Source organism: Cylas formicarius, unplaced genomic scaffold (assembly GCF_029955315.1).
Source record: "Cylas formicarius isolate icCylForm1 unplaced genomic scaffold, icCylForm1.1 PGA_scaffold_9__14_contigs__length_23061073, whole genome shotgun sequence".
Taxonomy (NCBI): Eukaryota; Metazoa; Arthropoda; class Insecta; order Coleoptera; family Brentidae; genus Cylas; species Cylas formicarius.
Genome location: NW_026844365.1, coordinates 1,259,588 through 1,272,748, shown reverse-complemented (window position 1 = coordinate 1,272,748; position 13,161 = coordinate 1,259,588). Strand labels below are relative to the sequence as shown.

Below are 13,161 nucleotides of genomic sequence, written 5' to 3'. Positions count from 1 at the left end.
AGCCGAAATTACAATCGGAATGATACAGCGTTGCGTTTCGCGGACGACTTATCAACGATAGAAGTCGGAATTAGTTTTGAATTGTAATCACCAATTCGCAATCCTCGTTTACCTCGATCGGTAAATGAGGACTTGGTTTTATCGTACAGGTTGGCTGCAATGCGCGCCTTCTTCGGATTGCTGCATCTCTGCGCGTTTTAACTATGGCCCTCCGCTCGGATGAAAGCGAAAAGTAAAAAACAAATCGATAGAACGTACCACGAAACTTCGCCAAAGCGATAGCATGGAGTGCAATATCGCAGACGCACTGTTTGTAAGCGTTTTGTACTGAGGCGGGGCCGGATTACGCGGAAGGAATGGAGAATGAGAATTCGTCGGAGGAGAATGTGTTCGTTCGCGACAAATACGACGAGATCAAGACTAAAAGGATCCGCTTGCCGCGGCTCGCGGTCCAACCGACCCAAAAGTCGGCAGACAAGGACGAAAAGAACGTCTTGTACAAGAAGGTGATGCGAATGTCGGTAGCGGTTGGAACGGGGTCACCTAACCCGCGCCGTTTGTTGCAGGTGTCGTTGATTCTGCAAAAACCGGAAAACGACCGTACCGCTGAGGACAACGAGACGCTGGAGGGGTGCTCGGACGTGGTACGCGAGGTGAACGAGCGCTGGAAGAAACGGGAGGCCGCCAAGAAGCGGCTCGAGGAGATCGAGGATCCTGAGGACGTGTTGAACGAAAAGTGTCAGATTTTGGCGCAGGCCGTGGCCCAATCGCGACACCTAGTGGTCTACACGGGCGCCGGCATCAGCACGGCCGCCAAGATACCCGACTACAGGGGCCCCAATGGCATATGGACCCGACTGAAGGAGGGGAAGGATATCGGGTTAGCAAGGCATATTTACTTTGTTATTTTTCAGTCTTCTGCTTTTTGCCCCTTTTTTTGTTACTTGGTCTAGTCATATTTAATTAATAGTTACTTATAACTTTCTGTATTCTAATGTTTTTTGGAATTCTGATGCGATTACATTAAACACTAGTCGTCTTTGTTTCATCAAATTTCCTAATATTCTGTAAAATATGTTAATATGTAATAAAGTACATTATTATTGGACACCCTTTGCCTATATTATAAAGTGTGTCCAAGATAAGGATCCTAAGCATGGGAATCTTGATACTTGTTTAAGCGGCAGGTTATGTTAAATTACGTTCGAGAGAAACAGGAATTTGACAATATCGATTTTATTATTTTCTCGCTATTTGAAGATTTGACTTTCTCATTGATACTTTTCCATTTAAAATCTATGTGAGTTGAAAGGTTTAATATCAAAGCCGAAGTCGCTACTTCGCTTCAATGAGCTCTCAAATACTTACGGGAACGAGCTAGTAATCCTTAACAGCTTTAAAGATAAATTTCGCGAAGTTTTCTTTCCACAATCCTGGAAAAGCGGCAATTGCTGACCACCCAAAGTTCTATATGAGAGTTCAAAATGCCGATGACTGTATAAAACTCCAATCCCATTTAGACTATCTATCGTAATGGTGCGATTCTAGTGAAATGGAACTAAATATTAATAAATGCCAATTCGTGAACTTCAACTGGAGCAGAAACCCAATACTTTATACGCATCAAACATAAAACCGGTATTACACGCCTTGAAGTGTTACTCGGTATTAAATTGACTTACACACACACCATTTGTTGTGCTTAAATCTCTTGGCCCTTATTAAGCCTTATACAGTGAAATTTCAGAGTATTCTGTCTCTCAGACTGTGGCATTTAAGGGGTACCAAGGACTTGAGGACCTCGATTACTCGGAATTGGGAATCTCTCTTCAACTGACAACTTTCCAGATTCTTCACTTGCATAGGGATCCCACCATTTTTCATAATCTAGTGCATTCAAATTCTCATGGACCTGATTAAATGCTAGGAATATATATATGTTATATGTTATATTTTGGAAAACCAATGTTTATCATACTAGGGTTGGGTCTTTAACTATCTATTTCATTCTTTTTTTTTTTAAGAAACTTCCACAGCCTACTGTAATACTTTTTATAAAACTCCTGGATTCCTCCTGCGTCGGTTTTTGCTTAGTCGAAATTGTTGACGTTTCGCCACCCATCCTGCTGGCTTCTTCGGAGCTTGACTGAAACAGTTGCAGCAAAAACTGACGCAGGAGGAATCCAGAAGTTTTGTAAAAAGTATTTAATTCTGTTTTATTCTTTGCTATTCTGTTTGTGTGAATCTTATTTTATATTGGGCGGTTGGCCCGTTGATAAATAAATAAATAAATTTGAGCTGAGAGGTTAAAAGTGTCGTGCAATGATTAAAATTGCATTTTTTTTTAGAAAAATAGGGCTCTTTTCAAGAGTATAAATATCGGAAATTTGGATGCATTGATTAGGGATGCAGGCTGGCTGTATTGTGGTGAAAATTAATCTGTAACAATGTCCTGAATTAAGCTCATTAGGAAAGCCGTTATTGTCAGTAGATACATAAAGAGAGTCCAGACGAACATAACCTCAAAAACTTGCAATCGCTATCCTCGTCCCCTCCCCCGCGGGGGTGCTGTGGCGAAGCATCGGTGGTGGAGCACCCCCTAGAAGGATCGGGAGCCTGGGGCGAAGCATCCCCCAGAAGGATTGGGCCCCCCCGAGGTCATGTTCGTCTGAACTCTCTTTATGTATCAACTATTGTCCCTAATACTGTTTATATTAGACCACAGTTGAGAGTTGGGTTACCCAATAAAAAGTTCCAGTTAAATGTACATAATTGAATCGAAGTGTCCATAAAATCCGTCAAACTTGGGTTCCAGGGACCACGACCTGTCGGCGGCGGAGCCCACCTACACCCACATGGCGCTTTACGAGCTCTATCGGCAGAACATCCTCAAATACGTCGTTTCCCAAAACTGCGACGGCCTCCACCTGCGGTCGGGCTTGCCCAGGACCGTGCTGTCCGAGGTGCACGGCAACATGTACGTCGAGGTGTGTAAGTCGTGCAAACCGCATCGCGAGTACTGGCGCGTGTTCGACGTGACCGAGAACACGGCCCGATTCGCCCACAAGACCTTCCGACGTTGCTACGAGTGCAACGGCCCCCTGGCGGACACGATAGTCCATTTCGGCGAACGCGGCAGCCTGCTGTGGCCGTTGAACTGGAAGGGGGCGTGCAAGAACGCGAAGGAGGCCACCACGATACTGTGCCTCGGTTCGAGCCTCAAAGTGCTGAAGAAGTACCCGTGGCTGTGGCAGATGGACAAGCCCGTGAAGAAACGGCCCAACCTGTACATCGTCAACCTGCAGTGGACGCCGAAAGACGACTGTGCGAACGTCAAGATCCACGGCAAGTGCGATGTCGTCATCAAGAGGATCATGGACGTGCTCGGCATCCAGGTGCCTCGTTACGACAAGAGGAGGGACCCGATGTTCTGGCACGCGACCGCTCTGAACGATCTGGAGGCGCACACCACTAGCCGGCCCGGTCTGGCGTTTCCGCAGGTAAAAAAGGCCATCTTAAGTTGCAATTGTCAGGTTTTCGTCCGCAACTGGGACACCCCGTACACACTTGCAGCGTAGATGGCCCAAAACTAATGTGCATGTTAAGGGCTCGATTTCCGAGAGAAGTCGAGAACTAAAAAGCGTTTCCGAGCTACGGGGTGATTCTTAAAAATGTGCTTTTCTAAACACCATTTATAACTTTTTTATTTGTAAAGATAGATTTTTTTTTAAAAAAAACATTTTTTGAAGATTTTTTAAGGGCAAATCTACCTGTTTCAACGATTTTGTCTTAAATGACTAATAAAATTTCTTGTCAAACGATGTGCCATACACCTGTTTTTATTAATTAGTTTTAAAGATATCTGCAATTTTTAATGGGCTGTGCTTAACTCTGATCTATACGGTTTTACGGTGTCTATCTACGAGGGCAGCGCCAAAATTTCCCGGCCTGAATATGAAACAAGGAAAGTAGAGGAACAATTTTTTATTATTTTTCAATAGAATCCCCCTTAACTTCAATACACTTATTACATCTCTTTATTAACAACTCGATCCCTTTAAAAAAATATTCTTTTGGTTTATCTGCGAAATGAGCTAAGACAGCCTCTTTTAACTCAACTTCGTCGTTAAACCGCCGTCCACGTAAGTCCTTTTTCAAATATCCAAACAGATAATAGTCGTAGGGGACCATATCTGGAATATAGGGAGGATGATCTATCTGTTGGAACCCACACTTTAAAATGGCAACTTGTCCAACACTAGCAGTATGGACAGGTGCAGTTTTCCTGGACGTTGCGTAATATTTACCAGTGACAGTGGTATTAGTTTCTTTAAAATCTATCAAAAGAATTCCTTCACAATCCCAAAAGATCGTGGCCATCACCTTTTTTGTTGACTGGCAGACTCTGAATTTTCTTGGAGGTGCTTCACCCTTACGACGCCACTCCATTGATTCTTTTTTCAATAGAGAACCATAGTTTCATCTCCCGTCACAATAGTTTCTATCACAGGCTTCGGTTTCGACCCGTAAAGACCGCGCACACTCGACACGGCGTTGTTTTTGAATAGCCGAAACGTTTTTCGGAACCCATCTTGCACTAACCTTATATATACCAAAATGACACGGCTTGTTTAAAATGCTGTCAATAAAAAACGATTTGACGCAAGACTTCAAATTTTTTTTTCGCAGCCTACCAAGATACATATTTAAAAGTTTTATCGTGACACTGGAGCTGCATCTATGTCACGCCGGGAAATTTTGGCGTTAATCTCGTAGGTAGCTGTGATCAGGTAAAAACAATTGCCATAATACACAAGCCCAAGTGTCAAAAGTGGCGTCTAGATAACGAAAATCGACAGACAGCGTTAAATCTATATTTCCAGAGATATCCGGAATGCAGGCAAACTAGCTCAAAAATAGAAATAGAAATAGAAATTAACCCGAATACTCCACCAGGGCTACGGAGAGAAACTCTGGAATTCTACGCAGCAATGCACTGCGGTTGCTGAAAAAACACAAGTTTATGAAAATATAGTGGCCCTACTACGGTAAAAAGTGATGTGCCGCAGGTGGCTATGACATTTTCGTAGAGAAGCGCATGCGGCGCCCCAACGAACCGAATTGTCACATTGCCGTAATTTTTCTGAAAAAATTGACTAATTTTCATAAAAACGCAAAATCAGTCTCGGAAATCCAAATATAATTGGCAACGCCGAGTTAGGAATTGCTATTGTTACATAGTTTAATTAATAAAAATTTTAAATAAAAAAATTGCTTTTAATAATTTTATTTCCTTTTATTCTTTTATGGTTGGTAGTTATTGTAAACTAGAAATTAAAGTGTCCCTCCGTTTTGTAGCCAACTTGATTTTATATGAAAAAAAAAACAATAAAATTTTATCTACGCATTTAGGACGCACACAGCGCCTACTATGGTAAATATCAAAAATTGGGAATATTTTTTAAATTATTTAATAAAAATAGGTGTATGGCACATCATTCGGCAGGAAATTTTATTAGAAAACTGTTTTTTTAGAAAAATTGGATGTACCCCATTTAAAGAAATATAACGTTCATATCTTGGGAACTAAAGGCTCTAAGACAAAACGAGTAAAATAGAGCTTAAAAAAAAAGTTTTTTCCTATTCTTACAATTAAAAAGGTTATAGAGGGCCTTTAAAATCGCACATTTTTGAGAATCACCGTGTAGCTCAAAAACGCCTTGACATATCACGATTCGATTTTCAGGTTTTGAGTTCTCGCGACAATTGAGACCGTAACATGCATGTCAAAAGGTATTTTTAAAGTCCTCCCGATAACCAAGTCTACTAATAATTCGAATTGCTTTTCGTTGTAGTATGAACAAAAGGTGCCTACCAGCACCACATAGTGTGAATGAAAAGTTGCAAAATATGCACACCAAGACAAACATTTTCAGTCAAGCGTCGAAGCGAATACAAATTCTTGGTCAGTTTCTGAGCAACAAAATCTATATGGGAGTCCCACTGAAGTTTTTCCTAATGCCTCCTAATGAATCCCCAAAAACAGACACAGCGGTGTCATCGGCAAAAAGTGTGTAAACAGATGTAGGATCCACACCGGGAAAGTCATTTATATATACATTAAAAATAATATGGGGCGTAAAATTGAGCCTTGAGGCACTCCAATCACCTCACTCTTCTCTGATGTCACCCCAGAGCACTTAACCACCTGGCATCTATTAAGGTAGTCAGAGTGTTTTTATTTCTTCTAAAACCAAACTGCCAAATGCCATTAATTTCAAAATATTAAACTAATTGTTTAGCTATACATTTCTCTACAATCTTGTGAAACAATTGGACGTAGAGATACAGGTCGATAATTTTCAACGTCAGGGTTACCTTTTTTAAACACTTTTTGGATATGCGGATAATTTTGGATTCTACAAGACAATCGTATACGTAAGTTTGTTTTTGTTAGTCTAATAATCGGCGCATTTTTTAATGTTTTTGTCATCCGTTGCGCACACTAGCAGTCCACATGCGCATTTATATTACGTTTTTTAATCGTTCTTAGTGACAGTTTTGTTGCAGGAACCGGTCAAAGATTGTCCGTACAGTCCCATGTCGGATCTCAACTTAAACTGTGATAAAAGTAGGGATAGTCTTCCGCAAGCGTCGCACACCATCGACTCTATCCTACACGCCGCTCCCTTCCCGTTTCCCCTGTTCGATTACCGGTTCCTGCTCCGCCCTTATTCGGACCTCCTGCTCTACCCTTACCAGACGAGTTTCCTGTACCCGGGCCTGCACAGCATCATCAACACGTTGCCCGTCGGCAAGGAGGAGGCGGGGCCGAAGGCGGAGCCCGCGTGCGATTTTTGCCACAGGTATTACAGGTCCCACGACTGCCTGTTCTATAAAAAGGCGGAGCCGGTATTCGTCAAGCAGGAGTCGAGGTACAGCTCGCTGGAGAAGAGGGACAAGCCCAACGTGTGCCTGTGCTGCGATTACTCCACCGAGGAGGAGGAGGAGCCGGTCGAGGGCGGGGCCGACCAGAAGGTCCGAATCCAGGCGGGCTGGTTCGGCAAGGGGTACAAAAAGGGCAGGCGCCAGAAGCGCAAGGCGCCCTGAGCCTTCCTTCAGTATTATATACGTCGTCGTTGTCGTCGTCGTTGTCTCCGGTTGTGTTCTATTTTTTTTACAAGCGCGGTTCGATTTTTTTTTACAATACAGTTCGTATTTTTTACCGCAGTTTTATTTCGAGACCTAAGGGCATTTGAACTACTCAAGTAATCTAGCTGCTACTATTCAAACAACCCAACTGTTATTTGTCGTTGCCAGTAGTTTGAACGTACCGCAGTATTTCCTATAGAAACGCTTAATTTTAACTGACCTTTCCAGTATTTGCTCGGCTAGAGGCTGTTCGTATTTGAACTACTCGACCGTACAGAATTATTTGCGATTTCCGTTGCAATTAATTCAAACGTGCCGGTACGTTCGAACTACTCGTGCGTTTGGCGGTTCGCGACCGACTTCCTAATAATTGTTGTTCACACTTGAAGTACGCGACTAATTCAAACGTACCGCAGCTTTTTTTGTAGAGTCGTGCAATTCCGAGCTGTCTACGTGGGTTTGGTAATTGATAATTATTTGTCCGGCACCACGGATTATTTGATCTACTGCAGAATGCGACCTTGATGCCGATAGTTCAAAAGCACCGTAGTGTTTTTTGTAGAAACCGGTGTTTATCGCATTAAGTAGGTTATTTCTCAGATTCGGGGCTGCTCGCATTTGAACTACTCGGACGTGCGAACTTTTTACAATTAATTCAAGGAGCAGGATTTTTTTGTAAAAATGGCTAATTTTAAGCTACGCACTTTTGTGTCGGTATTTTCGGACTACTTATGGGATTAGACCGAATAATTATTCGATCGGCACCCGGGTGCACCTATTTGAACTACTTTATGGGGCTATTTTCGACCTTAATGACAGTAGTTTAAACGTACCGCAGCATTCTTCAAACACACAAACGGCTAGTTTTGGTTTGCTATCTTCCTACCGGTACAACGGAACTACATTTTCGAATAAACTAATTTGGAATGTTGGAAACTGACGGCCAATTGAACTAATCGGCCGTCTAGGACTATTTGTCGCCCTTTTACCACAGCATTGTCTATAGAAAAGGCTAATTTTAAGCGACTTAAGAGTTGGTAAGTTCAAACTACTCATCAATTAGCCAGTTCGAGCGTTCTTCGAGTAAAGGACCTCGCTTTGTCGTCACGTTTAAACTGAATCAATCTATAGTAAACTAAAAATTACTTCTAATGAAAAACTTCGTTTATTTTGAAAAAATTACCTTGTCAAGTTAAAAATATCCACTTCCCCCGATAGTTTTTAATACCACCAATATCTCCTTTAAATTGATCGATTCTGTCAGGAAACTAGAGTATTTGGCCGTGACAGTTAAATTCCTGGGCTCTAATTCTTTATATTTCGACGAGAAATTATTGCGTATGTATATATGTTATTTTCAAGTGTCAACATTCGAGCGCCGCCCCACTTCAAAAAATGACATAAAACGCGGCCAATTCCGCGACCACATGCAAACAAAAATAAAACACGTCCCCCGTTACACGTAAGACTTCGATTTATTAATTGCCTCCCCCCCTCTCGAACGATATCCGGCCGACAACGAAAATTGGTTACGAGGGGAGCGGGGGGACGCGGCGTTCTCGCCCCCTCCCCCCCCGTCGGTAATAAAAAGGCACTTAATCAAAAAATAAAACGGAGATTTACTGAGTGGCGCCGCCGCCGTCGCGCATTATACACTGTCAATAAATTAACGTGGGTCGAAACGCCGGCGTCGGGTCCCTCACGAGTTGCCCTCGCCGAACTTGAAACTCGTCGGCACTGCCTGCTGCGTGAACATGTAACCTGCGAAACGGACACGCCCACACGGTCAACCGCCCACCGTTCCGCCCCCCTCGGACTTACCGCCCTGCTGCTCGATCCGCTTGCTTTCGCGCGCCGCAGCCCTTTGCTCCGCCAACACGACCACCTCGTTCAGCGTCTTGAGCTGGTGCTCGTTGAGGTGAGCCGTGAGCGCGTTGTACCACTCGGGCTCGCGGTTCTTGATGTCTGCGAACGGAAAAATGTGAGCCACGCCCCCCTCGCGCCGACCCCACACCGCCACTTACTCGTCATCACCTGCTTGAACGCTTGGTACTCGTCGACGTCGCAGTCGGGCTTGTCCAGGGGCGTGGTGAACGACTCGAGCACCGTCTCCTCGGTCGGCTCGTAGTCCGAGTCCTCGTCGTCGGAGCCGTCCTCGATGTCGTGGATCGTGGCGGTCACGTTGACGCCCTTCGCTTGACCTTCGGTCGTCGCCTTCCTACCCAAACTGTCGAGATACGTCTGGCTTTCGTCCTCGAGCTCGTCCTCGTCGCTGCTGAGCAGTTCCGCCTCGATTTCCTCGTCGTCGTCGGTCTCGCTCTCCTCCTCCTCCGCTTCGGCCTGCGCTTTCGCGGCGTACGCCCTCTTCAGGCCGTCGAATAGAAGGATGAGCGCGGGCACCACCTTGGGCGCCATCTCGAGCAGGGCGGGCGGCTTCTCGTCCATCGCGATCAGCGTGCACAGGCCGAGGACGCACAGTTTGCGGTCGTGGATGCCGAGGAAGCAGTCGGTGTCGTGGAGCCACTGCTTGATGAAGTGGTTCGTGAAGTCGGGCATCTTCTGCAGCACGGCGAACAGCAGCTGCGGGTTGTAGTAGAGGGCGGCGATCAGCACTTGGAGGCACATGGTGCGCAGCTCGCTCGTCTTAACTTCGCGCAGGAGCCGCGTGGCGGCCAGTTCGACGAGCATCGGGGCGGCGCTGTCGATTTTGCCGCGGCACTGCAGCAGCAGCACCTCGAGCAGTTTGGCCGCGTGCGACTCGGGATCCTCGCCGCAGTCCTTGGTCAGGATCTCCTTGCACATGTTGTAGATGGCGACCAGACGTTTCTCGTCAGAGAGGAACGCGTCGGTGTCGATCGTGACGTAGTTGTGGATGGCGGGCATCATGTCGGTGAAGTGGTCGATGCCGTTCTTCATGAACACCTGGTAGAGGAGCTCGAACACCTTCCACATGTCCGGCGATATCCGTTTGCTGGTCAGGTCGTAGACGAGCTCGACGATCTCCTCGTAAAACTCCTGGACCTCGTTACGGAGCACCTGGACGATGACCTGGAGGACGGTCGGCTCGAGCAGCTGCATCACCTCCGGCTGGTCGTCCATTACCGTCAGCAGCGTTTCGATGGTGTTGAGCAGGCCCATCGCCATGATCGCTTTCTCGTCGGAGCCCTCGTCCGTGTCCAACACTTGGGTGAAGGTGTAGGCGAGGTGCTGACAGATCTCGACCGCGATCGGGGCGAGCTGCTGCGTGAACACGCACACCAATTTCTGCATCACGCCGGTGACGTCCTCGTTCTCGGTCTCGCGGATGATGGTGAGCAGTTCGAGCGCGATCTGCTTCACCTGGGGCTCGATGTACTTGTGGCACTTTTCCTGATAGTTGAGCAGCGATTGGAGCGCTATCGCCGCCTCCACCTTGACCGGCAGGTCCTTGTCGAAGAGGAGCGCGCGTACCGTCAGATTGACCGCCTCCATCAGGATCTGCTCCTGCTTGAAGTCGAATTCGGCGAAATAGTGGAGCATCCAGCAGGCGCGCGCGCGAAGATGGCCCCGCTCGCTACCGAACTCCGGGAACACGTACTTGACGAAGAGGTGATCGAGCTGGTCCTTGTACGGTTCCTTTTTGAGGAGGATGTCGGCCAGGGAGCCGACCATGTGGAGGGCGCCGTCTTTCTGCGCCGGTTCCGTCGCCGCGTTGGTCAGCACCTGGGTGAGCATCATCATCGTGTTGCCGAGCATCTCCTTGCGTTTCTTGCACGCCGAGTGGAGGAGCGTCTGCGCGGCCGTCACCGGCGACACGAAGTCCTCGAACACGTCTGCGGGAGAGTGAAAGGGGCGGGGCTCAGGCGGCGACGCATCACGCCCACACCTCGACTTACCGAACTTGACGCGGATGAACTCGTGGGGGTCAACGGTCCAGAGCTCGTGGTCGTCCGTCGAGTAGCTCATCAGCGGGAAGATGACGTCCTGCACGATGGCGGGCATGTGGGGTTTGAGGATGTGCCAGGTGTGCGCGTGCGACACCGCCTGGTTCAGGTAGTTGAGCGTCTGCTGGAGAACGCGGGGCGGCGCCCAGTGGCCGCTGCGGTAGCCGTCGAGGACGCGGAGCAGCACCTCCAGCACGCCGGTGCTGAACGTGCGCAGGTACCATTCCGCGAACTTGTTGTACTCTTTGGACACGTGACCGGGAGAGCCGTACCGTTCGAACATCCGGAACAGGATGTGCAACGCCCACTTCTTGCACTTCCACCACGGCAGGTCCGCGCGCTCGTCCTCGTCGGGTTGGAAAGCGGCCGGAGGCACCGCCCTTTCCACCACCTGCAACGCGAAGGTTTCTTTTTTTTTTTGCTTTTTTGCCGACCTGAAGACGGGTCATTTGACCTACCCACTCGTCTACATGTTACAACATTACCCGCAGATAAAAGCTCAGCGCAGATCTTAACGGACTTCACATGTTAACTACTAACTCCATTTAAGTGACTAACGGTACTTCAAGAGTCTATATTAACAGTCTTCATAACATTTATACCTTTCAGTTTTATTTTGAAATGTCGTTTGCAGGACTGACATTACATATCTTTAAATACCGTTTTAAAACTCCAAAACTAGATTTGAGAGGGAGTGAAAACTTATTTTAACTACTGAGTGGGGCTTAAATCTCAAGTGGAGATTCCCCTTCGCACAGCTTGCCTATGCTCAGGAGTCGATATCGATGGTCTTTCCAGCCTCTGGCACTTTCAATTTTATTTTAAAATGGCTTTTGTGACTCTGAAGTTATTTTATATCTTTAAATAGCATTTCAATAGTGGTTCAATGATAATGATATTACACGCGCGTCACATTTTAACTTCTAACTTCATTTAAGCGAGGAATGGGGCAGGGCAAGTCTGATGTGGGGACGACTCACAGTTGGAATGGTTTCGTCAGAAGTCGATACTAACAAACTTCCTAAGTTGTAATTTTTATTTTAAAATGTGGTTTATGGCTTTGAGGTTATCCTACATCTTTGAGTCATTTGAACTATCGGCACGGCAAACCATCATTCACGTGAAAACTCACCTGCCTACAAACTTCCATCCATTGGGCGAAGGTCTCCTTCGTGATCAGCTCGAGGGGTAGTATATACTGGGTGAGGGCAAAGTACACTTTGAGCCCTTCCTTCTGGAGCAGCACGGACTGCTCGGACTGATCGGGCAGCAGCCTGACCTCGAGCTGATAGAGCTGAGGCAGCAGCAGATTCATCGCCTCGTGGAGTGGGCCCCGTTCCTCCGCCTTTTTGTACTCGAAGTTTTTAACCAGCTGGTAGAGAGAGAGCAGGGCACCGTGCCAGCCGCTCGGGTCCGGGTTGGACAAATACACGCTGATCTGCAACACGGGGCGGAAAAACAATTATGCGTACGAGCGCGGCGGCTCCCGCGGCCCCACCTTGTCGACGATCTGCGTCCACCTCGAGGGAAAATCGTGTTTGACCATATTATTAACGCACATACACAGCTGAGTTCTTATAAGATCGGGCGCGTGCACCACAGCGTCCACTATGCTGTCCCTGATGAGCGCCCTGTCCTGTTCGTGGAGGGCGAACGGCATCGGTTGCCCGGGTTCCGCTTCCCTGTCTTGCCAGTTCGCGGAAATCAAGTTTTTCAAGTAGATGGCTCCGGCCTGTCTGACTGGCATGTCGCAGTCGGCCATCATCACCACCTGAAGGAGCGACGGCGCGAACCCGATGATCTTGTGAATCTGGAAACGCGACGCGGTGAAAAGTACCCACCGACCACGACCCAAGCACATGTTTTCGTTACCTGGCCGAGTTGGTTCTCGGCCTGTTGACGCTGATTTGGGTCGATCGTCGCCCGAAGCAGCTCGATCACTTTGCGAATTTCCATTGTCGCCGTTACCACTGCGTGATTTTGCTCGAATTGTTCGGCCAGAGCGACAATTATCGCCTCCCCGACTCGCGGCCGATGGACTAGCCTTTTGCCCGCACTTATTTCTGACGGAAACGATGAATCGCAC

General features: G+C 47.2%; 2 protein-coding genes across 2 annotated transcripts; one reads left to right on the top strand and one right to left on the bottom strand.

The window, feature by feature from the left end:
• Positions 1-196: 196 nt before the first annotated feature.
• LOC132707536 (NAD-dependent protein deacetylase sirtuin-7) lies at positions 197-7,216 on the top strand. The gene is made up of 4 exons (XM_060679429.1): positions 197-506; positions 567-880; positions 2,816-3,500; positions 6,571-7,216. The coding sequence occupies exons 1-4, from the start codon at positions 357-359 to the stop codon at positions 7,108-7,110; spliced, it is 1,689 nt and encodes a 562-aa protein (XP_060535412.1). The 5' UTR covers positions 197-356; the 3' UTR covers positions 7,111-7,216.
• A 1,399-nt stretch (positions 7,217-8,615) lies between these two features.
• On the bottom strand, positions 8,616-13,150 carry LOC132707571 (importin-7). The gene is made up of 7 exons (XM_060679476.1): positions 12,948-13,150; positions 12,574-12,885; positions 12,208-12,513; positions 11,028-11,466; positions 9,177-10,964; positions 8,974-9,117; positions 8,616-8,913 (listed from the first exon to the last, which is right to left on the bottom strand). Exons 1-7 carry the CDS (start codon positions 13,029-13,031, stop codon positions 8,852-8,854), a joined length of 3,135 nt encoding a protein of 1,044 aa, XP_060535459.1. The 5' UTR covers positions 13,032-13,150; the 3' UTR covers positions 8,616-8,851.
• Positions 13,151-13,161: the final 11 nt, after the last annotated feature.

Excerpts from the sequence above, each read along its gene's own strand:
- LOC132707536 (XM_060679429.1), top strand. The coding sequence starts at position 357 with ATGGAGAATGAGAATTCGTCGGAGGAGAATGTGTTCGTTCGCGACAAA. Across the intron at positions 507-566 it reads AGAACGTCTTGTACAAGAAG|GTGTCGTTGATTCTGCAAAA; the intron begins GTGATGCGAATG and ends CGTTTGTTGCAG. Across the intron at positions 881-2,815 it reads AAGGAGGGGAAGGATATCGG|GGACCACGACCTGTCGGCGG; the intron begins GTTAGCAAGGCA and ends CTTGGGTTCCAG.
- LOC132707571 (XM_060679476.1), bottom strand. The coding sequence starts at position 13,031 with ATGGAAATTCGCAAAGTGATCGAGCTGCTTCGGGCGACGATCGACCCA. Across the intron at positions 12,514-12,573 it reads GGACGCAGATCGTCGACAAG|ATCAGCGTGTATTTGTCCAA; the intron begins GTGGGGCCGCGG and ends CCCGTGTTGCAG. Across the intron at positions 8,914-8,973 it reads GCGGATCGAGCAGCAGGGCG|GTTACATGTTCACGCAGCAG; the intron begins GTAAGTCCGAGG and ends TCCGTTTCGCAG.